At 41.7% G+C, this 27,734-nt stretch overlaps 1 protein-coding gene across 1 annotated transcript in view; it reads right to left on the bottom strand.

Annotated features, from left to right (window-relative positions):
- Window positions 1-565: 565 nt before the first annotated feature.
- LOC141633000 (uncharacterized) overlaps window positions 566-27,734 on the bottom strand; it is a 41,336-nt gene continuing 14,167 nt past the window's right edge. The window contains exon 2 of the mRNA XM_074445497.1: window positions 566-1,646. Within this exon, the coding sequence (XP_074301598.1) occupies window positions 566-1,646 (1,081 nt within the window). The remainder of the gene's footprint in view (window positions 1,647-27,734) is intronic.

Genomic DNA, 27,734 nt, shown 5'->3' on the forward strand with positions numbered 1-27,734 from the left:
GTAAATAGGGTCTCCACCAAGCAAAGACAAGGGAAAAGAAAAGCAAACATGAGAAACCATCAAAAAGCTAGGAATAGCTTTCATGGAGCTTTGCTTTTTATTGTCTTATTTTATTCATGTTTTGGATTTTAGAACCTTTAAGTTTCCGTGTTCGACATGGAAAGGTATTTTGGATAATTGGTTGTATTTTGGATAATGGTGGCTTGGTTTGCAACCCAAGTCACCCGTTTTATCATTTTATCCTTTGTTCTAAAATTCGTATTTAAATGCTTGCTCTTAGAAACATATGATTATTCACTTAAAGTGATCTAATAGACAAATATAATGACGGGATTCATTATATGTCCACATGCTTAAGGCTTGTGTATGATCATTTAAAAAGTGATTTTGAGTCTATGAACTCTCTTAAAGGAATGTTAATCACCAAGTACACTTACGAAATCTAAAACAATTAGTCAACCTATGAGATAGTTCTCCTTATACTTCTTTTTTTTGGTAAAATGTAAGTATATTAATAACCAAATGAACCGTCCAATTACATCAACAACACACTAATCAAAAAAGACTATTGGTGTAACCACTGTCTAATACGTGCTCTATCAGCTGGGTTGCATATGAAATCAACCCTGCTCATCACTTCCTTTCTTACGTGTGAAACGAACAACTCAGGACTAGCTATTACAAACTCAATCCTACAATGATTCCTAGCTTCCCATATTTTATAAACTAGTCCCTGTAAGAGAGCTGCAAGTATCTTCTTCTTTAGTAAGCTTCGAATTCTCAACTTAATCCACCATTGAATGACATCAACAGTGGGAATAATAATATCCACACACAGAGATAGCAGTTTCACACACCTTTTGCTGTAATTGCAGTTAAAAAAGAGATGGCTATAATCTTCATCCACCAATCCACAGAGATAACATAAAGAATCTGAGTGAGTATGGAAATGATTGAGTCTATCATTAGTGAGTAGTCTTTCATTTGCAGCAATCCACCCAATGAAACAATGCTTTGGTAAACACATATTGTTCCAAACAAACTTTGCCCAGCATTTTGGTACTTCCTCTTCACCCAGCCAACGATAGCCTTGTTGAATGGAGTAATCATTACCCTCCTTAAGCCACCAATGTCCATGGAATCCCTCTTGCAAAAGATCCTTAACAGCACAAATTTTGCGCCAGGACCAGCTAGAGTAAGGTTTAGGAGTATAAGACATCCAGTCAGAATTTTTGATGTAAATTGAGTGCACCCATTTGACCCACAAGTGGTCCTTTTTGTGACTGATCCACCAGATATACTTACCCAATGCAGCTCTATTCCACCTCCTCAAATCAATAATCCCCAATCCACCTTCTTTCCAAGTAGACCAAGAAATCAAAGGAGGCGAATGAGCAGATTCCTTACCTTGCCAGAGAAAGCTTCGACATAAGGCTTCAACTTTATTAAGGATACTTGCAGGAAGAATGAAAATCCTTGCCCAATAGCAATGTAAGGTACTCAGAACTGATTTTACAAGGACCAATCTGCCTGCATAAGACAATTTCCTCGTCCCAACACCTCTAATCCTTTCAATAACCCTATCAACCAATTTTGCACATTCAAGGGCAGAGAGTCTTTTAGATGCAATGGGAACCCCCAAATATCTAAAGGGAAAAAATCATTATTTGTGTCTCATATGCTATCTTTGAATCTATAGTGTATTTATTCTAAAGATAGAGTGGGAGAAAAATGAGGACACAACTCACACCAAGATAAGTTTGTGTACTTGTGTAAATGAGATCTACGCAAGAGAGAATGATTTGAATGAAGGTATATCTATTTATATAGTATACCCAATAGATGAGATCTATGGTCACAAATAGTTCTATATGACTAAAGAGACCAAGTGAAGTAATCAAAGGAATATTTTCTCAAGATAACTACACGAGGAGACCAAAAGAAAGTTCTGGAAGAAAAATGACTAATGTAAAGTCTTAACAAGAGTTTTGACTAGTTTATGATAAATTTTGACCAATAGTTTCAAAATTTACTTAAGAGCCTAAATGAATCAAAGTAACATACTAGTAATAAACGAGTTGCAAGGATTGATATACCGATATCTTCAATAGCTAAGTTTTTAACCTCGCAAATGTCATTGCTTAACCACATTATGAAAATGAATTGGTTAAACCTCCTTCTGAAAGGGATATTTTGAAGGACGTGTATTAGATATTATTTAAACAATGACATTGCTACGTATCATTATGACATGAACGAATTAGAGATTAAAATCTCTTTCCATAAGGTTAAGATGAGACCTCTTCAAAATAAGAATTTTTGAAAGGATATGATGGGAACATATATGGCTTCATCTCAATAACTTTGCAAAGCAACATACATTCCACTTTTGAAATGTTTTTGATTGAGTAATCAATTTCGAAACATGTGAAATTAAGTGGGAGTTTAGAAATTATCATGTGAAAACATGGAATTTAGTGGGAGCTATCATCCTTTGAATGTTTACAACTCATTACTCATTAGGAATGACAAGCTAATATCTTCTTTCACAAAGAAATATTTGAGTTTTCAATTCTGGATGAATATGGACTATGATGAATCCAATTACATCAAGAAATATTGGATTAGTATTAAGAAATACACATCGTATCAACATACACATAGGTTATTCATGTAAATGAAAATGGAATTGCCATTAGTAGTCATGGTCGTTCATTGAACCTAAGAACGGTTGATCTCATGATCATTAGTAACTAATGTTTCCGCCATTAGAATAATCATGCACATGTCCAATGGTGAATCATATGCATAAGAACATGATGATTCATTGGTAAGCCATAATAGAAACGTCATGAATTCTCGAGTAGAATCCGATGAGCGATTTCGGTGTTTGATAGAATGCTCTGTTATGTGACAAGAGGTTGCACATATTAATGAAAATCCGAGCACATGTAAGGATTTATGAGAATCCTACGCCTTTCAAGCTAAAAGGAGAAATAAGAAGTTTGGAAAAGATACTTAGTTGAATAAGAAGTTTGCTCAAAACTAATCTTTCCTAATATGCTAGGACTTGTGAGAAATGCTAGACTAATCATCTTGACAAATTGTTGCAAGAATCTACAAAACATATACCTAGTGCATTGTGTGTGGATGGAGCACTTGATCAGTACAAGTTATATCATTCACCACAAATTCGTTCGTTATGTGATAATCGATAAGGAAGTTCTTTCAAGATGAAGAACCGAAACCGAGGTCGGGAACCTTGATGTGTACTTGGTAAGGTTCATGCTATGAGTGATAACATGAATGTAAAGGATAATATGATTAAGAAGTTTGAACACATGGACACGTAACATGTTAAACTTCTATTGAAATCAACAAGTGTTTACATACTTACGATATGCATCACAAGGTTGTAATCTTGTATTGACTACCCGAGTGTGATGTCGACATTTGTCGTTTGAGTTATTATTAACTCACCTTATACTTTGTTACATACAACGGGTTGTAGAGACAATTGAACCCCGTTTAAGTGAATACGGATTAGCATTGTAATTGTCCATAGTTACTTACATGAGGTGACGTCTCGAAGTGACAAGAGTGTGATGCGATTGATGGCAAGTTCAAGTGCCATAAAGTCATATGAGAATGACAAGTCGATCACATAGGCGGACTGTTAGGAACATTTTGTCGGGCCTTATGACCGCTTATGGAGTTCTGGCAAATTTATATAGCCTGGTCGTGGCGAGAGCTACAATAGTATTCAAATGAGTCGATTCTTTTGACAAAAGACTATTCGCCTAAGATGGCACAGTTTCAGATTAACTTTGATTTATGTTACTACGACCTTCGTAAATGGGGTTAAATGGGCATATTTTGGGTTATGATGGCTGTGGCTAGTTGAAGGGAATGAGTGCGATAGGAATTGTCCACCCCTAGTCAGGGTTATAACAATATCTCAGGGCCACTCGAGGAGTAATGAACTGGAAATGCGTGGCCACGCTCGGAATGTATCCATGGTGGATAAATCCGGTCAATCAGTTATTCTCCAGATCGAGGAAACCACTCTCGATATGATCACTTGCAAGTACGACCTGAAAGACACCTTGCATTGAGTGGGAGATAGTAATAGGACAAGAGAATTGGTGACACACACTTGTCGAGGACAAGTGGGAGATTGTTGGAATATGTGTCCTCCGACAATGATGCGATCACAACCGTTGATCATGATGATCACATGTTTAAGTCTCATTATAAAGAATACAATTGGGAAGTAATATTTTACTGTCAACTGGTCCACACATATCGGTAATGATTGGCTGGCTAGAGTTTGACATTACTGTAGTGAGACGGTGGTGATCAGTTGATCCCCTAGGTCATACCTAAAGGGCAACACTCTTAATTGATCATTTAATTGATCGTATGAAGATACGGGTAAATTAAAATATTTAAAATTGACGGACGATTTTGGAAGTAATATTTACGTGTCTCATTGAAATTTGATTAAATGAGATACGGTCTGAGTAATTGAATTGTTTCATTACTTAGATGAAATTATTGTTTAAAGAAACAATTGAAATTGAATGAATTATTATAAATACAAATTATTGTGATTTATAATTGGTAAAATATTTTGATACGAGTAATTATGAATTACTAAGTCGATTTTTGTATATGACGTATTTTTATTAGTACGTTGATTTTTAATATGTTAAAAATACATAACAAATTTATGTTAACATATGACATGAGACATAAGACAAATTGACATTTTGACAAAGATAATTTGGAGTCCATATTTTCTATGTGTGCCGAAATGAAGAGGTGGATTAGGCAAAAATTAAGTTGATTTTGTTAGTGGTAAGCACCATGATTACCTACTAAACTAGCCATGCATACTAGTTGTCATTGTGAAAACAAACTCAAGCATGCATTGGCTCCTCTCCCTTCCTCTTACCCGGTTTTGGACAAGGGCAAAACCAAGGGTTTTGCCTTATAATTTAAGATATACACATGATAATATATTAGATATTTTTTTCATTCATTCATCATTCATCATATAATATTTTAGAGAGATAAAATATTTTCTTCTTCCTCCTCTTTCTCCTAACCGGTTTTAGGAGATAAAAACCAAATATATTGGGTCAATTTTTCCACAAAAATTAATATTGTACTAGTATTCATAATATTAATTTTATTAAGAGTGTGCTTTGGGTATTAAACTTTGGGAGAGATCCTATACTTGGATCTTTGTTCATCCATTGAGGAAAGCACAAGAACAAGAGAGAAGGAAATCTCTCTTGTGCCCTAATAAACCAATATTCCAATGTAAGATAAAGATTTCTTCTTTATATTGTTTAATAGTTTGCATGCATAAGATCACCAATTAATTTTATGACAAATTAGATTAAAACATATATGAATATGTTAGTATATAGATCTACTTTTCCTTCAAATGAAGGGTATTTCGGCACACCGTGCCCTAAGTTGATATGAGTTTGGATCATGGAAACATTTATTCGAAATTTGGGTTGAACTCAACGAATGGATTCACGACGATTTCCGGATGTGTTTCGGGCTAAAGATAAATATTAATGTAATTTTATCGACCAAGAGTTCTAAAAGTAGAATCGATTAAAGAGTTAATCCACCGAGTTATATTAATAAAGGGTATTTCGGCACACCGTGCCCCAAGTTAATATGAATTTGGATCTTGGAATCATTTATCATAGTTGGGTAGAGGTCACTATGTAAATGTTTTACTTGTTATTTACAAGTATTAATAAAACGATAAATGTTAAGTTTTCCACTATTCCGTTATCATATGTACTATTTCTTTACCACAATTCATATACGATATCATTTCGATTTTAGTTCAAATCTCCTTTAAAACATCGTAACTAAAGACAAATATGAATTTGCTTCTAAAACCTCATATGAACCATTGCTAAGGATCTCTTGTGAAGAGTATAGATAAAAGTTATTCGTGATCAAAAGGGTTTTTGATTCTTGACTAACATATCTACTAACAATGAATTGTTTCTCATATGCTTAATTAAGTTAAGTACTTTGAAACGCTATATCATTTTGGTAACTAGAGTTATTTGAAATCAAAATTGACCAAAATACCGCAACCACTTCAATGAAAGTTTTAAGACTAAACAAACGAATGAAGAGTAGTCTTCATGAATTTCAATTTTGCTTCTCTTGGCAAAGACTCATTGAAATGATAGGGAGCATTCTCTTAAACCGTTAAGAAAAGGATAAGGTTTTAAAGAAGTAAAATTAGAATGGAATTGATAGAAGGTAATGTTAAAAGTAAAGTTATTGAGAATAACGATACTAAACCTATCAATCCCAACCGATAAAGTTTCCATTGTCTTAATTGTTGGACGCTAGAAAGGAAACTACCCCAAATTATTGAAGAATCAGCAAGTTAGTTGTGGGACATCTAATGGGACCTTCTTCTTTAAATGTTTATTTGATTAACATAAATTTTGCTAGTACTACTTCGTCAATATTAGAAACCAGTGAAGGTTTTCATCATTGTATTCGATACATAAGATGATTATAATATGACGACTAGCATCAAATAATGTCGAGAGATAGAGTCATTGTGTACTCAATCTAGTTTTTGGGTTTAGAGTTGTACTTAATTGTGACTATTAAGTGCATAAACTCTAAATAAGAATATAAACTTGTTAAGATACAAAAGAGGTTTCACTTTTGTGACCCTATACCCCATGATTTGATGTATGGCTAGCCCATTATCAAGGTGATTATATTCTAAAACCAACTAGAATGATATATCATGAAGATGATGTAAGACTCAAATTGGTAACCCAAGATTAAACCTTAGATTCTGGAATGATGAACGCAAAGAGTTAATGAGTACTCTTGAAACCATTAGATCTTATGGTATATGCGTATCTTGTATTCAAAGCAAGATGTCTCGTGTCTTTTGGTTGAAATAGAGATCGAGGTTGTAAATCATTGATCCAAAATAGGTTGATCATTTTCTTTTACCAACGATTTAGGTTGGCACTAATGTGTTCATTTAATAAGGTAAATAGAGAAATCATTGAAGAAGTTCAAAGAGTTTAAAGAATCACGATTTAGTCGTGATGGGATTATCAAAGTGAAAACTTTGATATAAGCCAAAGGAAATGTGATATAGTATCACAAATTAATCTCTCTTAGCACGCATTATGGGATAATGTGTGGTTGGATAAAGAAATCAAACGCTATTCGATATGGTTTGGACTTCAATCAAGTTACTTTGAGTTACTTGATCCTTTTGGGGATTTTATCATTTTGTCTAAATTATTTTGCCACTAAATCTAAAACGAATCATATGAGATATGAAATGGTAGGGTACCATGTTTGTAAGTTTTTCAAAAGAAACAAATGCTCATTTTTCCTTACTATAATCACGAGTACAACGGGATTGTGGCTCGTGAAGCTGTCTTTCTAGAATAAAAGTTTATTTCTTGAAGACAAAGTGGGAGAATTTATTCAAGAGCCACAAAGAATGTTATGTCGCACGAAACTGGTCTTTCTTGGCTACATGAGACGTTTTGTGTAAAACGTTGTTTCTTCAAAACCTAGGAGGTTAAAGTCATCACTTGTTGAAGATGATGAATTAGTGTTACTTTTAGAAAGTAAATAGCTTGTAACTTACGAAGAAATTGTTTGATTCAAGTTGATTACTTCTGGAAAGTAATGAACATATGACTTACATGAGAGTGTTTAACTCACAACTCAATACAAGGCTTAGAGCCATGAAAATCCGAAATAAATTCCAAGTGAATTGTTAGAAATCAAAGCTTGATTGGTAGCAAAGGGCTTTGCACTAGTTGAAATGCTTAAGTCTATTAGGATCTTCTTAGGGATTGTGTTTCATTATGAGATATATAGCGAGTGATTCTAAAACCCATTTCTTCAATTAGAAGGAATGTATTCAATACATGTCTTGAGTTTTGTAGAGTCTTGCAATCCTAAGATAATATGAAACTTAAGAGAGGGTCTTGAGTAGGTGTAGATACCTAGTATCTGCTAAAACTCCAACAAACACCCGATGATTATCGGACTACAACATATTTTGGGATCACAGCGTTTGATCGACAGTTTGTGTACAACTTTACGTCGGAAAACTTAAAACGATTTCGAAAACAAAACATTTCAAAATATTTCAAAAATACCTGGAGTGTTTAATGCATGACGACAGGGTCGCGATGACACTAACTAGAGTCAAAACCGACACCGGACCAAAAACCTACTCGAAAATTCAAATCCCGACTCCAACAACGAGTCAAACCGAGTCAAACACAAAAACAAAATATCTCAAAGCCTTCTATGCTAAGTTTTCCCGGATTCATGTTGGTCAAGTACCAAACATGTGACTACAAAACCTAGGATAGAACAAATCATGATTGCGTTTGTTGTGAAAGCGACAACACAGCTCGAAGACCCGCGACGTGGCTCGCGCCTCTTTGAGCAGCCCAGGTGGCCACGTCGCTCAAAACTCACACAACCACTCATTCTCCTATAAATACCCCTCAAATGCCACCCATTTGGGATTTACGCGAGTGTTCGCCCCCTCTTTTCTCCCTTAAAATTCTCGACTCGACTTCTTAAGTCACAATCCGACGCGTATTTATGACCTACCGATCGTAAACACGAGCCTTACACATTGTTTGGTACCGTCATCGTGCATTAAATCACTTGACCGACCACTTCGACCACTACACCATCACTAAACTTTTAAAACACTCTTTTACTTACCAAAAACGGTTTTAAACAGAGTTTTTTCCGATCAAACAAGTTGTTACACTTACGTCGTTCACTCGTCATAACCAAACATGTAAGTATGAGGGTGTAAAAATCCTCTTTCATTATGTTTTCATTTGTTTCATGACTCTAACATGCTAAAACATGCATAACATGAACCAAAACATGGAATAAACGAGCCATAACCGATTTTTGGTCTTAGGCAGAAGCCCTTTAGGTCGCCAAATGGCTCGCGCCTAAATGGGGTACTCAGACCAGAGATCAACCGTGTTTGTTCTCGTCATTTCCCTTAATCCATTTTTCACATTTGTAATCGGTTTTTACCATTTCAAGTATTTTCGAAACCCTTTTGTTTAATTACACATGTTTTAACCATAAAACATTTTTCACCCTTGGTTCTTCATACCATGACGGTTAATTCCGTGTTTCAGTGATAATACTTGGTTAATGACATTTAAAAGGTATTTTAAAACATTTTATTTAATTTCCTCACATTTTCAAACAAACATATTAGTCACCAACACAAAATCATCCTTGGTTCTACATACCACGCCGGATTTTAACCCGGGTACGATGATGAGTATCGATTAATTACATTCAAAATGGACTTAAAACAATTAGTCCATAATCATTTTTCAAAACTATTCATGTCAAGTTTGCCAAATCGAACCCGACACCGAATATTATCAAGTAATGATGATTATTCGAGTCTAGTTCTTCAAATCAACAATGCGGTCTAAACGACCCTTTCAAAATCAAACCGGGTTCAAAAACCCATTTTTAACACGTTTTATAACGTTTTCTAAACAGTCAGAACACGGCATACAACCGTTGGCTAACCCGCGCCTCAAGCAGGCCTTTTCTTTCTCATTTTCAAAACCAGAGGGAGACTCCTTACACCGCCGGCTGGCTCGCGCCTCTTATAGCCGTCTGGTACAGGGCCTGTTCCCTTCCAGCATTAGTCTAGGACAATCCCGACTCTGGTTAACCCGGATATAGGACAGATCAGATGACTATTCAAACCATATTTGCAAAATGCCATACTAAGACAAATGGATCATGTTATGCACCCTAAACCTAATACGGTAAATGGATGTTTAATTTCCGTCTTACATGCAAATCAATCATTAATCCAACTCGACAACTTATACTTGATACTTGGATTAAATCAAAGCGACTCAGAAGGCTCTCACATGTTAGGTTTAAATTATTGTATGCGCATTCATGCATTTAAACCGTTTTATCAACTTTTGCATTCAATCAACCAAGATCGATCAGTAGAGGCCGCTAAACGCGGGCGGGATTGGGTGTCTGGTTAAAGGGCTTCCCAATACGTACCTTCACCTCTTACTCAGAAAATTTGGATAGTGGACGACCTTATCTAGGGCGTACGAGAGTCATTCTAGAGATAGGATGCTAAAGAGGGACGATTTCCTTATCTTTAGTACCTATGTCAAACGCTGATTTGTGCTTCGATTTGACCGAGGTATAAAGTGGAATTCGAACGGGTTCCAGGCATCCCACAAATGCTTGGTGGCGACTCCGAACATCTCTAATCGTTTCAAGACCCTTACCGAGACGAAATCGACCGATCTAAAACGATCCGGTCGAAAGCATTTTTACGCCGCCGAGCGTGGCTTTCAAAAGACCGCTGCATGTCCAACAGATCGGCTTGGCGTGCAGGTGGCCCGTGACTAAGGACCGGTAGGTGGCCCCAAATCCACAGGCCGGGACGTGGCCCATGCCCACAGATTGGCGACTCCGCTGGGGACAACTATGACACTTACGTCTTTGTGATCCCTAGATGGTGAGACTCGAACGAGGTCTTGGTTGGAATGCATTAATTGATATTACGGTCATGGTCGGGTTCCTTGTCCGGGCCCACAACCTAACCCTTTTCGACCAATTGGCTCGTCCCGTCGGCGTGAGTTTTCTCATCCCCGCGTTTCGAATCCTGATTGAGTCAAGCATAACATTGACGTTACACGTTTCTGTTTCGTCAAAGAGCTTTCATCACTTTCGAGCACGAGGCTAGGGCACCCTCCTTACACATTTTGTTTGGATTGGTATCCCTCTCGCAAATCGGGGTTTGATTGCTTGGTGTGTTACCCACCCTTTTAAGCCAAAACTCGTGTCAGCATGATGCATAATATAATGAACTGTGAGTGCTTATGTGCTATCTGATCATAAGTCCTTCTGTGTCATTTTCAAACTTTCAAAAACACCCTTTTTGCGCCGTTATAATGCCCATTTCAAACCTCGGTCTTTCGCCGACCGATGCACGCCTTTCTAGGCCGTCATAATGACGATTTTCAAACCCGGTTTTGTATAACCATTTCAACACGCCTTTCTAGGCCGTCATAATGACGATTTTCAAACCCGGTTTTGTATAACCATTTCAACACGCCTTTCTAGGCTGTCATAATGACGATTTTCAAACCCGGTTTTGTATAACCATTTTAACACGCCTTTCTAGGCTGTCATATTGACGATTTTCAAACCCGGTTTTGTATAACCATTTCAACAGGCCTTTCTATGCCGTCGTAATGAAAATTTTCAAAACCCGGTTTTGTATAACCATTTCAACACGCCTTTCTAGGCCGTCATAATGACGATTTTCAAACCCGATTTTTTATAACTGTTTCAAATCACCTTTTTACGCCGTTATAATCGCCGCGTCTAGACACGGATTTTAACCTGTTTCGCGCCGACAATGGCTCTTTCAAAACCCGAGAAAAGCACACACCCTTTTCTCGAGACACTTTCGGATCCCGAGGACCATGCACCGTCCCCGAGACCTTTTCAAACATTTCAAACTCGATTTTCAAAACATACAATTTTGAATTTCAAAACCGTCTTGGGAAGCAACACACTGTTTTCCGAGCCGACTCAAACTCAAACCGTCTTTGGAAATAAACTTAAGACAACCCCTTTCAACTGATCGGCTTGCGGAGATCTTTATCTTCGGAAGCCGTCCATCAAAGCGACAAATGAATCTTTTTGAAAATTCCTATTTTCGAAAACTTCAGTCCACCATTCCAATTCCGCCTCGTGTCTATCGAGTCAAAGCAAACGTACTTATGGGTCTTTACTTATGAGTCGTCTCACCACGAGACCCGTCCAATGGCGTCACGCCGTCATGTTGGACTCGTGTCAAAGGTTCGGTCAACACCGTCACGTCATAAATCGAGTCAGCACCGAGGGACCACACACGGTCACCACATCTTGTTGAGTCGATCTTTGTCTCGTCCTCTGTGTTGCCTGCGTTCAGTCTTGGAACCGTGTCGGATTGAGTTGTAATGTGAGCCGTTTTTCTGCCTCAGAGCCATGGCCCCGTCTTCAACTTAGTCTGTCAACCACAACAACAATGATAACAACAGAGATGTCACAACTGATCAGCTAGCCAGCCTGCTTACCGTTCTTAAGGTCACTCTGGATCGCGTCGAGACCCGTATCTACGCTCTCGAGAACAAGGAAATTGGGGAACATACTACCCCACCTATGGCTAAAACTGAGAAGAGGCTGAAACTCTTGGAAGAACAGCTCCTAGCCCGGGGTAACAATATCCACCTTGAAAATAACCGAAGGTTCGAACCTATTGGGGACCAGTTACCTGACAACTTCACCCTGACTGATGTGCCTAAGTTCAAGGGAGTGGATGACCCACTCAACCACATCCGTGCTTTCAAAAACTACATGGCCATCAAGGGGGTCAAACAGGAGCTCTTTACCCGGATCTTCCCATCCTCTCTGGAGCCGATTCCTCGCCAATGGTACTACTCCTTGGACCCGAAAAACCTTACCACTTGGGATGAGATCGCAGTTGAGTTTGCCAAACAGTATGCCAACAACTTCGAAATCCAGGCCAACACCCGTACTCTCGAGGTGCTAACCTAAAACGACAAGGAAGGATTCACTGAGTTTCTAACCCGTTGGAGGAGGGTGAGTACTCAGTTGGTCAGTAAGCCGAGTGAATCAACTCTGGTGGAAAAGTTTGTCAACAATCTCCGCCCGGTTTATGCCAACCTACTGAGGTATCAGAATATCAAAACTTTCCAAGATCTGATGATTCTGGGGACACGTATTAAGGACGACCTCCGAATGGGTGTCTTAGCAAAGACCACTGGCAGGGGTTATCAGGGATCCACCTCAACCGGATCTCGCCCTTACGGTCATACAAACAAGATTGATGAGGTCAACCTCGTTGAACCATCTGCCAAGAAAATCGAGCGCCCCCAGAGAGTGTTCACCAACATAGGGTCGACTTATGAAAGTGCCTTGAAAAGGCTCATGGACCAAGGGAAGCTACAACCGATCGGGCCCACCCCGGATCCGACCGATGCCAAGAAGTCCCGATTTTGGAACCCCAACGCCTACTGCCAGTATCATCGGGGGAAAGGGCATGATACCAAAAATTGTTTCAAACTCAAGCACCTCATTCAAGACATGATTGAGAAGGGAGATTTGCCTATACCCCCACCATCTAAGCCGAACAACAAAACGAATCCCCTTGGGATTCACGCCATCTCTGACGATGAGCCGACCCTTGACTTCTCTCATCTCATCTTGCCAATTGACGACGAGGTGAATGTTCTGGAAAAGGATCCTTCAGACGGAGTGTTCGTGTTTAGTGCTGCCTCCATGCTCACAATGTTTCAGCAAGTTGAGGAGGCCATAGCCAGCCTCTCAGAGAGAATCACCCGGCTCGACGACGCCTACCGTCGACTCATCTTCAATCCCCCAACACCACGTCCGAGGGAGAATTCCCCAAGCATTCAAAACTACCCACCCCAGGATGGATTGCTCCCGCGACCATTCTGGCATAGACCTCACGAAAATCACCCTCAAAATAGCTACCCTCAAAATAACTACCCCCATAAAAATCGCCCCCACAAAAATATTCCCCACAAGAACTACCCACCGAGGAATACCCCTCCAAGGTATCCTCGAGACCCTGAAATTAACGGCATATGGCGGGACGATGTTGAGGATGTCTATGTCATCCCAGGGAAGGAAAAGCGGACGAAGGAAATCGGACACCTCGCCCGGTCCGGACGTCCCTATCAGAATCCGAGCAACCCAGCGGTCGTTCCAACAACGAATGACCAAATCGTCCCAGAGCTGGACACTCAACCAAAGGCCCCCGAGAACTCAATCCTGAGACAGCTCCAGAAAGCAAAGGCCGAAATCTCAATTTGGCAATTGATCACAATGTCTTTTGAGCACCGACAGGCCTTGCTGCAGGCCTTGGGAAAATTAACCGTGCCCTCCACCTCTTCCCCAAAAGAAATAGTGGCACACATGACGAGAGACGCCCCTGATCTGAGTAACCCGGTCGTCTTCTCCGACGAGGATATCCCCCTGTTCGGAGCCAATCATAACCTGGCCTTGTACATCACCGTACAATGCCTTCAAAAGAATATACCAATGGTCCTCGTGGATGACGGTTCCGCCGTGAATGTCATTCCTCTCAAGACTACCCACAGGCTGGGTATCAAGGAATCTGATTTAATCCCAACGAATCAAGGAGTACGCGCCTACGACGGCACTCATCGCAAGGTCGCTGGGCTAGTCACTTTGACCGTCGCAACCGGACCCTTAGAAAGACAAACCAGTTTTCAAGTGGTCGACATCGACGCGTCCTTCAACATGCTCCTGGGAAGTCCCTGGATTCACGCCGTCAAGGCGGTCACATCAACGCTCCACCAAAATATTAGGGTCCCCTTCAACGGGAAAACGATCATGATCTCCGCTTCCCCAATCAAAGCAGTTATGAGAAGAGGGGTAGCCTCCCAAGCCATTGAGGAGGAGGACAATGAAATGTGGGGTTTCCAAGCCGTAAACGCCATAACTGATGAACCTGCAACCTCTGAGTGTGACCCGTTCACAACCCTCACGATCAACATTCCCTTTGGGCTGGGATACGAACCATTGGGCTGGGACGCGTCAAGGTTATTTCCCGGGTTTGCCGCTTAATCCACTAAAGGACCCATTGCCTCCCTTGAAACAGGCTAAGGTCCCCAACATTCCCTTTGGGCTGGGATACGAACCTACTGACAAAGACATCCAGGAGATGAACCTCTTAATCCGAAAACGCAAGAAGCACGGAGTCATCCTCCGTCCATACCACCTGACTCTCAACGGATACTTTGTCCCCGAGGGAGAGTCCGAACTCTACCATGGCTTTCCAGAGCCGATCTATGACTCTGTGGCAAGGGCTAGATACCCGGGCGTGGAAGTCTTCCAGGACTATTACTTTATTCCCGACAACATCGAAGCTGCATCAACTGAGTCCAAACCGTCACCATGCCTTGACGAACAAGCTGTCACACTCCTCTTCGGGGAAGATAACATCAAACACCTCGACTATGAGGACATCATCAACATCGCCCTGAAAGACAAAAAGTTTAATCCAACCGCCTTGATCTCCGATACTGACCCTGAGAAGGCTACCCAAGGCTGGAGGAAAACCATCAGGTGGACCGATCGCCACGGCCGCATTCTCAAGATAACATTTGGAGAAGGCCCTATGTTCAAGGAGGGAAGTGAAGAAGGATCCGAGTCTGAGTCTGAGTCGGAGTCAGAGTCTGTCATAGCTCCTAACACTCCTGATGTCCGAGTCAAGGTCCCCTTCCCGCTGTTTTATCGCAAAGTCGTGGCTGATTCAGAGGCTGAGTTTACTAGGGTCACCCCCACTCCGTTAAAGGTGACAACCTAAAGCCTGTTCCAGGGGCCACTTCCTCTGTCGTGTCGCCTCTGACTGACCACGAGATGTCTGTCCTTTCCGAGCTTTTCGCTCGTGTCAACTTAATGAACGCTAAGTTTGCTTATGACTCGTCTCAATTTAACTACAATGCAATTCTGAATGATTATGAGGAATTTGACTTGAGTGACTACTCACCTCACTTAGCCAGAGAACTTGACAAGCGGGAAACCAGAACCCTCATCATTGAGGAAACCGGGCCTATTAATGTAGGAACCGATAATACACCTCAAGAACATAGGATAGGGACAACCCTAGACCCCTCGGAAAGACAACAGTTCATTGACCTCCTTCACGAATACAATGACGTATTCGCCTGGTCTTACAGAGATATGCCTGGGATTGACAGAGAAATTGCAGAGCACCGGATACCCATTAAACCCGGGGCTAAACCTGTGAAACAGAAGCTACGCCGGATGCGTCTTGAATGGGCCCTAAAAATCAAGGAATAAGTGGACAAACAGTTCAAGGCTGGGTTCATCAAAGTGTCTGAATACTCTGATTGGGTGGCCAACATTGTTCCTGTACCAAAGAAAGTCAGGAGAATTCGGGTTTGCGTCGACTTCAGGGATCTGAACAATGCAAGTCCAAAGGACGACTTCCCTTTGCCACATGTTGACGTTCTGGTGGACAACACTGCCGAGCATGCTCTCCTATCATTCATGGACGGGTATGCCGGGTACAACCAGATTAAAATGGCTGAGGAAGACATGCACAAAACCGCGTTCACTACACAGTGGGGTACATATTGCTACACGGTCATGCCTTTCGGCCTCATCAACGCCGGAGCAAGCTATCAAAGAACCGCTACCACTCTCCTACATGATATGATGCACAAGGAGGTAGAGGTATATGTCGATGACATGATCGTCAAATCAAAAGAACGGGACGGCCAAATCAATGCCTTTCGGAAATTCATCGCTCGTCTGCGGAAATATAACATGAGACTAAATCCTCATAAATGTGCATTCGGGGTCACCTCCGGAAAACTCTTGGGACATGTCGTCAGTGAAAGAGGCATTGAGATTGATCCAACCAAAATCAAAGCCCTTCAACAAATGCCTCGGACTAGGAACGAGAAGGAGATTCGGGGATTTCTCGGTCAGGTTCAATACATCAGCCGGTTCATTGCCAAGCTCACTATGATCTGTGAACCGATATTCAAGAAGCTTCGCGCCTCCGATCACACCGATTGGGACGACGACTGTCAGAAAGCCTTCGACTGGATAAAGGAAATCCTATCCAAACCTCATGTCCTCATGCCACCTCAACCGGGGATTCCTCTATCCCTATACCTGACTGTTACCAACACAGCCATGGGAGCAATGCTAGCACAAACAGTTGGCAACGAGGAGCGAGCCATCTACTACATCAGCAAAAAGTTCATTGAGTACGAGACGAGGTATACCGAACTGGAAAAGACATGCCTTACCCTAGTATGGTCAATAAAGAAGCTGCGGCATTACATGCTCAGCTACACGGTCCACATCTACTCCAAGATGGACCCGGTTAAATACATCTTCGAAAAACCCATACTAAACGGAAGGCTGTCTAGATGGACACCCATGCTGTCCGAGTTTGACCTCAAGTTTGTACCCCTCAAGGTTATTAAGGGAAGAGCAGTTGCCGATTTCCTAACAGAAAATCCCGTCAACAAGGATCCTACGACCGACACATGGTCACTTCCTGACGAAGACATCCTTTATGTCGACTCCGACGCATGGGACCTATACTTTGATGGTGCATCTAATCTGAGAGGCTTCGGGGTAGGAATCCTTCTAATATCACCAGAGGGATAACACATTCCGATCTCATTCAAGCTAGACTTCGCCGTCACCAACAATGCCGCTGAATATGACGCATATCTCATCGGCCTACAGGCAGCCATCACACTTGGCATCAAGAGATTGAGGGTCCATGGCGATTCCTCACTCATCATCAATCAGGTATCCGGATCATGGAAAATTTATTTCTCACTCATCAATCAGTACAACGGGATTGTGGCTCGTGAAGCTGTCTTTCTAGAATAAAAGTTTATTTCTTGAAGACAAAGTGGGAGAATTTATTCAAGAGCCACAAAGAATGTTATGTCGCAAGAAACTGGTCTTTCTTGGCTACAGGAGACGTTTTGTGTAAAACGTTGTTTCTTCAAAACCTAGGAGTTTAAAGTCATCACTTGTTGAAGATGATGAATTAGTGTTACTTTTAGAAAGTAAATAGCTTGTAACTTACAAAGAAATTGTTTGATTCAAGTTGATTACTTCTGGAAAGTAATGAACATATGACTTACATGAGAGTGTTTAACTCACAACTCAATACAAGGCTTAGAGCCATGAAAATCCGAAATAAATTCCAAGTGAATTGTTAGAAATCAAAGCTTGATTGGTAGCAAAGGGTTTTGCACTAGTTGAAATGCTTAAGTCTATTAGGATCTTCTTAGGGATTGTGTTTCATTATGAGATATATAGCGAGTGATTCTAAAACCAACTTCTTCAATTAGAAGGAATGTATTCAATACATGTCTTGAGTTTTGTAGAGTCTTGCAATCCTAAGATAATGTGAAACTTAAGAGAGGGTCTTGAGTAGGTGTAGATACCCAGTATCTGCTGAAACTCCAACAAACACCCGATGATTATCGGACTACAACATGTTTTGGGATCGCTGCGTTTGATCGACAGTTTGTGTACAACTTTACGTCGGAAAACTTAAAACGATTTCGAAAACAAAACATTTCAAAATATTTCAAAAATGCCTGGAGTGTTTAATGCATGACGACGGGGTCGCGATGACACTAACTAGAGTCAAAACCGACACCGGACCAAAAACCTACTCGAAAATTCAAATCCCGACTCCAACAACGAGTCAAACCGAGTCAAACACAAAAACAAAATATCTCAAAGCCTTCTATGCTAAGTTTTCCCGAATTCATGTTGGTCAAGTACCAAACATGTGACTACAAAACCTAGGATAGAACAAATCATGATTGCGTTTGTTGTGAAAGCGACAACACAGCTCGAAGACCCGCGACGTGGCTCGCGCCTCTTTGAGCAGCCCAGGTGGCCACGTCGCTCAAAACTAACACAACCACTCATTCTCCTATAAATACCCCTCAAATGCCACCCATTTGGGATTTACGCGAGTGTCCGCCCCCTCTTTTCTCCCTTAAAATTCTCGACTCGACTTCTTAAGTCACAATCCGACGTATATTTACGACCTACCGATCGTAAACACGAGCCTTACACATTTTTTGGTACCGTCATCGTGCATTAAATCACTTGACCGACCACTTCGACCACTACACCATCACTAAACTTTTAAAACACTCTTTTACTTACCAAAAACGGTTTTAAACCGAGTTTTTTCCGATCAAACAAGTTGTTACACTTACGTCGTTCACTCGTCATAACCAAACATGTAAGTATGAGAGTGTAAAAATCCTCTTTCATTATGTTTTCATTTGTTTCATGACTCTAACATGCTAAAACATGCATAACATGAACCAAAACATGGAATAAACGAGCCAAAACCGATTTTTGGTCTTAGGCAGAAGCCCCTTAGGTCGCCAAATGGCTCGCGCCTAAATGGGGTACTCAGACCAGAGATCAACCGTGTTTGTTCTCGTCATTTCCCTTAATCCATTTTTCACATTTGTAATCGGTTTTTACCATTTCAAGTATTTTCGAAAACCTTTTGTTTAATTTCACATGTTTTAACCATAAAACATTTTTCACCCTTGGTTCTTCATACCATGACGGTTAAATCCGTGTTTCGGTGATAATACTTGGTTAATGACATTTAAAAGGTATTTTAAAACATTTTATTTCATTTCCTCACATTTTCAAACAAACATATTAGTCACCAACACAAAATCATCCTTGGTTCTACATACCACGCCGGATTTTAACCCGGGTACGATGATGAGTATCGACTAATTACATTCAAAATGGACTTAAAACAATTAGTCCATAATCATTTTTCAAAACTATTCATGTCAAGTTTGCCAAATCGAACCCGACACCGAATATTATCAAGTAATGATGATTATTCGAGTCTAGTTCTTCAAATCAACAATGCGGTCTAAACGACCCTTTCAAAATCAAACCGGGTTCAAAAACCCATTTTTAACACGTTTTATAACGTTTTCTAAACAGTCAGAACACGGCATACAACCGTTGGCTAACCCGCGCCTCAAGCAGGCCTTTTCTTTCTCATTTTCAAAACCAGAGGGAGGCTCCTTACACCGCCGGCTGGCTCGCGCCTCTTATAGTCGTCTGGTACAGGGCCTGTTCCCTTCCAGCATTAGTCTAGGACAATCCCGACTCTGGTTAACCCGGATATAGGACGGATCAGATGACTATTCAAACCATATTTACAAAATGCCATACTAAGACAAATGGATCATGTTATGCACCCTAAACCTAATACGGTAAATGGATGTTTAATTTCCGTCTTACATGCAAATCAATCATTAATCCAACTCGACAACTTATACTTGATACTTGGATTAAATCAAACCGACTTAGAAGGCTCTCACATGTTAGGTTTAAATTATTGTATGCGCATTCATGCATTTAAACCGTTTTATAAACTTTTGCATTCAACAAACCAAGATCGATCAGTAGAGGCCGCTAAACGCGGGCGGGATTGGGTGTCTGATTAAAGGGCTTCCCAATACGTACCTTCACCTCTTACTCAGGAACTTTGGATAGTGGACGACCTTATCTAGGGCGTACGAGAGTCATTCTAGAGATAGGATGCTAAAGAGGGACGATTTCCTTATCTTTAGTACCTATGTCAAACGCTGATTTGTGCTTCGATTTGACCGAGGTATAAAGTGGAATTCGAACGGGTTCCAGGCATCCCACAAATGCTTGGTGGCGACTACGAACATCTCTAATCGTTTCAAGACCCTTACCGAGACGAAATCGACCGATCTAAAACGATCCAGTCGAAAGCATTTTTACGCCGCCGAGCGTGGCTTTCAAAAGACCGCTGCATGTCCAACAGATCGGCTTGGCGTGCAGGTGGCCTGTGACTAAGGACCGGTAGGTGGCCCCAAATCCACAGGCCGGGACGTGGCCCATGCCCACAGATTGGCGACTCTGCTTGGCATCACACTTGGCATCAAGAGATTGAGGGTCCATGGCGATTGGGTGGCCAACATTGTTCCTGTACCAAAGAAAGTCAGGAGAATTCGGGTTTGCGTCGACTTCAGGGATCTGAACAATGCAAGTCCAAAGGACGACTTCCCTTTGCCACATGTTGACGTTCTGGTGGACAACACTGCCGAGCATGCTCTCCTATCATTCATGGACGGGTATGCCGGGTACAACCAGATTAAAATTGCTGAGGAAGACATGCACAAAACCGCATTCACTACACAGTGGGGTACATATTGCTACACGGTCATGCCTTTCGGCCTCATCAACGCCGGAGCAAGCTATCAAAGAACCGCTACCACTCTCCTACATGTTATGATGCACAAGGAGGTAGAGGTATATGTCGATGACATGATCGTCAAATCAAAAGAACGGGACGGCCACATCAATACCCTTCGGAAATTCATCGCTCGTCTGCGGAAATATAACATGAGACTAAATCCTCAGAAATGTGCATTCGGGGTCACCTCCGGAAAACTCTTGGGACATGTCGTCAGCGAAAGAGGCATTGAGATTGATCCAACCAAAATCAAAGCCCTTCAACAAATGCCTCGGCCTAGGAACGAGAAGGAGATTCGGGGATTTCTCGGTCAGGTTCAATACATCAGCCGGTTCATTGCCAAGCTCACTATGATCTGTGAACCGATATTCAAGAAGCTTCACGCCTCCGATCACACCGATTGGGACGGCGACTGTCAGAAAGCCTTCGACTGGATAAAGGAAATCCTATCCAAACCTCCTGTCCTCATGCCACCTCAACCGGGGATTCCTCTATCCCTATACCTGACTGTTACCAACACAGCCATGGGAGCAATGCTAGCACAAACAGTTGGCAACGAGGAGCGAGCCATCTACTACATCAGCAAAAAGTTCATTGAGTACGAGACGAGGTATACCGAACTGGAAAAGACATGCCTTAGCTCCCTACCAAGCGAAGATTAGTCAAGAGGCCGAATTCTTCGACCAAGTCGACTACTTCCACTTGCCACGAGAGGAAAATCAATTTGCTGATCCCCTGGCAAAACATGTCGCGCTCGTCAACATACCTGACAACATGACATCGATGCCCCTGTGTGTCGAAAGACGGAGGGAGCAAGCTCACATCTGTGCCATTATCAACGACGAGGAAAGCCATGATGAACCTTGGTACCAAGCCATCCTCAATTACAAAACCAAAAAAGAATTTCCTCCCAACTCTGATCAAAGGGGACAAAGAGCCATCCGTTTACTTGTATCACAATTCGTGATAAACCAAAATCAACTCTACAAAAGTACACCCCAAGGAATTATCCTCCTTTGCATTGACCATCACAAAGCCAAGAAGGTCATGGGAGAGGTTCACGACGGAGAATGTGGCCCTCACATGAGTGCAATGATGCTTACACGGAAAATCATGCGGCTAGGTTACTACTGGACAACCATGGAAGCCGATTGCCGTAACTACGTCAAACATTGCCACAATTGCCAAATATTCGCCAACATACAACACATACCACCATCCCTTTTGTACACCATGACATCACCCTGGCCATTCTCAACCTGGGGCATCGACATCATCAGGAAAGTCAACCCGATAGGCACCAAGGGGCATTGCTTCGTCCTCGTCGCCATCGACTACTTCACTAAATGGGTGGAAGCACAGTCATATGCAGTCTTGACCGCCAAACAAGTGGCCAAGTTCATTCAAAACAACATAATCTGCCGATATGGGGTACCCTATGAGATCATCAGCGATCAAGGCTCTCACTTCCGGGCGGAAACTCAAGCTTTGCTGGTCAAATACAAGATCAAATGACATCGATCTTCCCCCTACCGTCCCCAAACCAACGGAGCGGTGGAGGCAGCGAACAAAACTCTTGTTACAATTATCAAGAAAATGCAAGACAACTACCGCGATTGGCCGAGCAAACTCCCATTCGCACTCTGGGGATACCAAACCTCCATTCGAACACCGACAGGCGCCACACCCTTCTACCTAGCATACGGTATGGAGGCGGTTCAACCGGTAGAGTTAGAGGTCCCTTCTCTATGCATCCTACTAGAGAGTTAAGTCCCTGAGGCGGAATGGACCCGTCGAAGGTACGAACAACTCACTCTTCTAGACGAACGGCGACTCAACGCCTTGCACAACGTCCAGCTATACCAACGACGTATACAACGGGCATTCAACAAGAAGGTCAAACCCAGAAACATCCAGGAGGGCGACTTGGTCCTCAAGTCAGTTCGAGCACCATTACCCGTCGATCCGAGGGGAAAGTTCAAACCCAACTGGGCCGGGCCATACCTGGTCAAGAAAATACTTTCGGGAGGCGCAGTGAGACTGAGTGACCTAGACGGGGAGGACTTTACAAACCCGACCAACCTAGACCAACTCAAGAAATACTACCCCTGAACCCTATCAACCAGCAACCTAGCCTAGTTTTACAACTAGCATCCACCTCAACCCTTTTCAAGTAAAGTTCCTCAATACATTCTGATTTGAAATTGCATGTTTTATCGAGTCTAAGCTGCGGCACCATGCCCGTTTCGAATGTCCTTTGATCCGTCAAAGGCAACGTCCATTTGCACTACCAAAAACAAACCCCCTGAACTACGAGCATGGTTTGATTTCATCTTTTCAGGTGAATACGTAGGCAGTCCCTCTTATGCCCGAGGGATACAACCACAAAACCCCAATCAAATTCACAAATCATTTCGAACTACGATCATGGTTTGATTTCACCTCTCCCGGTGAATACGTAGGCAGTCCTTTCTTACACAAGAAGGATACAACCATCCCCACATACAAAAAAACATCCCCATCAAAAAAGAGAAAGGGAAAACCATTCCCTTTCCCACAAAAATACAAAAAAATGAGCCTTTATCCCTTCCCACAAAATACCACTTTCCCAAGTGCAATTGTTTAGGACAATTCAAATCGAATTGCCTTTACCAAACGGATGGAAGAAACAAGCGTTCACAATTTTCGACACGAGCAATCCTCTTATTTAATTAATAATGGGAAGGATTACAATTTCAACAATAAATAAAGCTCGACAAGTCTACAACTTGTCAAAAGCTAAGGTGTCAACTAACACACCTCACATAATAAAACTAGCACAAAACACACAATAACTAGCTAGTACAACATAATAAAAACCTACAACAATAATACAATATAATAATAAAGTGGGTAATGGAGGTCTTCACTCTTCCATTCTACCCTTGCCTTTTCCCTCGGGGTACATCTTCCCCTTGTTCTTCTTGTTGGCCTGCCTAGCATGGACTTCTTCCTCGGAACGGATCCTCAACGGATCTAAGACGGCGACGGCCTCCGGTCTAGCCAAGACCCCATGTTCGACCCAAGACGAGCCAATGCACGGCCCACCATATTCTTGGAGCCGGAACTCCTCCTCTTCGGTGGTCTCATCACATCGGGGGTAGCTCCATCAACATATTCCTCAAAGAAGGCACGGTTGGCCTTGCCAACCTCACGATACTTCAAATCGACAACCTCGTCCTTACGAAATTTGGATCTCTGTTCCAAGGACGGAGCACGTGACCATTTGACATAAGCGGGAGTCACCCATGTTGTGGTAACGGGGTTTGGCACCTCCCAAAGAGGCCGAGTGGCCCACCACCTTTCAAAGAATTCCACAAGCTCGGAGTTCCGGAAAACATTCTCTTGGACAAGAGTATCTTGAGCGGGCACCTTTTGTTGACGCCCCATTTGCCTCATGAGCCTTTCGGGATAAATGAAGGAAACTACCTTCAAGCCCACCACCATCAAAGAACGAGGGCTAGCACCCGAAGCGGGCAACCCCGTGAAGGACCTCAAGTGCCACCACGGCACCACCCAACGGATATGAGGACCGCCCTCCTCCGCCAATCTTGCGGCCCAAAAGGCCTCGGTGGAAGCAAAACTATCCGGGTACAACTTCTTCCTCATAGTAAGGTGACGGAAGGAGTAAGAAGAAGGATTAACCGGAGGCTCTACATACCTTAGCCTCTACAATAGCCACACTTGGAGGATCCTTGGCGATCCGAAAGAGGGAGCATCTCCACAAGAGCCTTCCTTGTCCAAAGCTTGGATAATCTCTCCTAGCATCAACCATGATGGATCTCTACCATGCTCCATTTGCTCAATCACATGGATAAGGGTCATGCTACCATGGCATCTCGGCCCCTCCTTCTTCAAGACATCAACAAAGAGGTACACATGGACAAGGCAAAATGCAAGAGCCCTTCTCCTGGCCGCCTCCGAGACATTAGCATCTAACCGATTCGAGAAGATGTTGATAAGAGCCAACATATCCACACCATGTGGAGCAAGAAGAAAGTTGATTTGGCTTGTTGATAAGCCCAACATGGAACGGAATTTCTCCTTGTAGCACAACCGAGTCGGAGGAAGCACCGGAGTACAACCCGGCCACCCGCCAATGACTCCAACTTCTTCGGCAAGAGGACAAATTTCACCTTTCGGGAAAACGAAAACATGATGTTTCGAATCCCAAAACCGAGAACATGCTTCAAGAAGCGAAGGTTGCACCTTGACTTGACGAAGCACCAACAATTGACCAACTCCCATGCAATCGAGTTGATACTTCTCGGGAGGCGACAAATCCCGGCACCATTGTCGCAAGGCGTTCTCGAAAGCATCCATGAAATATTTTTGTGGAAGAAGAGGAGGTTTTGTAGAGATGATTTTGTGTTTCGGATGATGAAACAATGAAAGCGCAAACGTCCCTATTTATACAAAATGATAAGCACATTTTTCAGAAAAAGAGGAGAGCCGGCTTCCATCGCCAAGACGCTCGCGCCTTTTTGAGGCTCCTCCAAGATTCCCGCTGTTGACTTGTCTCTTTCAACATGTGTTTTCTCCTGACACCTCAAACCTCCCGCCAGGAAGCTCGCGCCTCTTCGGGATGATTCCGGGAAGTTTTGTGTTTCTTCACACTCACATTTCCTTGTTTTTCGTGTTTTACGAAATCCGACACGGTTTCCATGACGCAGCTTTAAACATACGGATTTTTCTTTCTTTTTTTGAAGGGGGGAAGGCCTAGTCGCCCCGATCCACGATGGATCGTTTCCATGTCAGTCGAATTCCGAAAATTTTTCGCTTTTTCGCAATTCAAAAATTAAAACCGAAAATTGATAACACGACATCAATTTTCCTCAAAAATTCAAGCACTCACAAATTCGAGTCTTGACCTCAAAAGCCAAATATACTCGCAAAAATCCTTTTTTCTAAAAATTCTTTCCCGACGGTCTGAGTTTGAATTTTTCGAGTCAATTTTCAATAATTTCGATGCAATTTAATTCACGACACGAGTTAATTGCTCAAATTTTCAAATCAATTCCTTTTGAATTCCAAACGCGACGATTTGTCACGGAATTGGTGAAAAGGTTTCTTGTTACGTGAGCACACTAAAAAGCGGTCTCTAAGAATGAAATGTGCATGTCCCGTTCCAGGGAGCAATGTTTTTTGAAGACTGCGTATCTGGGTCAAGCTGGAAATGGCATTGACATTATGAAATGCAGAGCCATGTAATAAAAGGTTTGTTTGATAGATAAAAATCTGGAGCTTGTATTTGTGGTGTTTAGGTCGATGGGTTACGGCTTGTAATGTGGTGCGGAATAGGGCCTCAAAGTTGATGTGACCTGAGCACGAAATGATTGGTAAATAATGTGGGATCTGATTCCCATGTCTTGACCTTAAAAGTTAAGGTGTAATATTACGTGCTTGGGGAGAATCCTCAGAAGCCTAAATAGGTCTTCCTGTAGCAGTCTCTAGAAGGACTTAGTGGTGAAGCAGTTTTGTTTGAGGTTTTAGTGTTTGGTGTTTTAGACTTGTCGGTTCAGGATTTGGTATGTTGGACTCATGGGTCCTAGGTTTTGGACTTGGTGTTTTGGACTCATGGGTCCTGGGCTTTGGACTTGTCGGTCCTGGACTTTGTATTTTGGTGTTGGAGTTGTTGGTCCGAAGTTTGAAAAGTGACGGTTTTAATTCCGTTATTTTAAATTGTGGGAAAATAACGAATTTGAATTTCGCTATTTTGTTTTTGTTTGAAAAAGATTTTTTTTTTAATTCCTTCGTTTGGACCTGAGAGGAAAGAACGAATTTGAATTTCGCTATTTTTTTTTTTGTTTGAAAAGGACGGTTTTTAAATCCGTCGTTTGGAATTGTGGGAAAATAACGAATTTGAATATCGCTATTTCAATTTTGTTTGAAAAGGAAGGTTTTTTTTTTTTCGTCGTTTGGAATTTGTGAAAATAGTGACCTTGAATTTCGCTATTTCATTTTTGTTTGAAAAGGATGGTTTTTTAATTCCGTCGTTTGGAATTTGTGAAAATAGCGAATTTTAATTTTACTATTTTGTATTTGTGATTTGAAAATGGCGGTTTCTGATTCCGTCGTTTGGAATTTGTGAAAATATCGAATTTGAATTTCACTATTTTGTATTTGTGATTTGAAAATGATGGTTTTTGATTCCGTCGTTGAAATTCATGAAAATTGCGAATGTGAATTTCACTATTTTGTTTTGGCTTTTGCATTTGCTTTGGTTTTTGCTTTAACTTCGACTTTGGCTTTGGCCTTGAATGGCTATTGGCTTGGGTCTTTGATTTTGATCTTTTGCTTTGGCTTTTGATTTTCGTCTTTATTTTGGCTTGGGCTTTTTGTTTTGGCCTTGGGTAAATGACTTTTAGCTTGGCTCTTTGATTTTGCCCTTTTGCTATGACTTTGGGTGAATGTATATTGGCTTGGGCCTTTGATTTTGGCTTTTCGCTTTGGTTTTCGCCTTTGTTTTGGCTTAGATCTATTGGTTCTTTTCCGTCCGTTGTTCAAGGAAGGTAAAGGTGTAGACGAGGATGTGCCCGTTTGTGAGAGGTTGATACTTGGTGATGGGATGTTTTTGTGGGGAATGGGCTTGCCTTCGGTCATTGTTCATGAACAAGGAGATGTTCTTGTTTCTTATCGGGGTTCGCAATAGAATCCCTTTGATAGGAGCTCGTTCTATATTGGGTGCTAATGAAACGTTTAT

Source organism: Silene latifolia, chromosome Y (assembly GCF_048544455.1).
Source record: "Silene latifolia isolate original U9 population chromosome Y, ASM4854445v1, whole genome shotgun sequence".
In the NCBI taxonomy this organism is placed as follows: Eukaryota; Viridiplantae; Streptophyta; class Magnoliopsida; order Caryophyllales; family Caryophyllaceae; genus Silene; species Silene latifolia.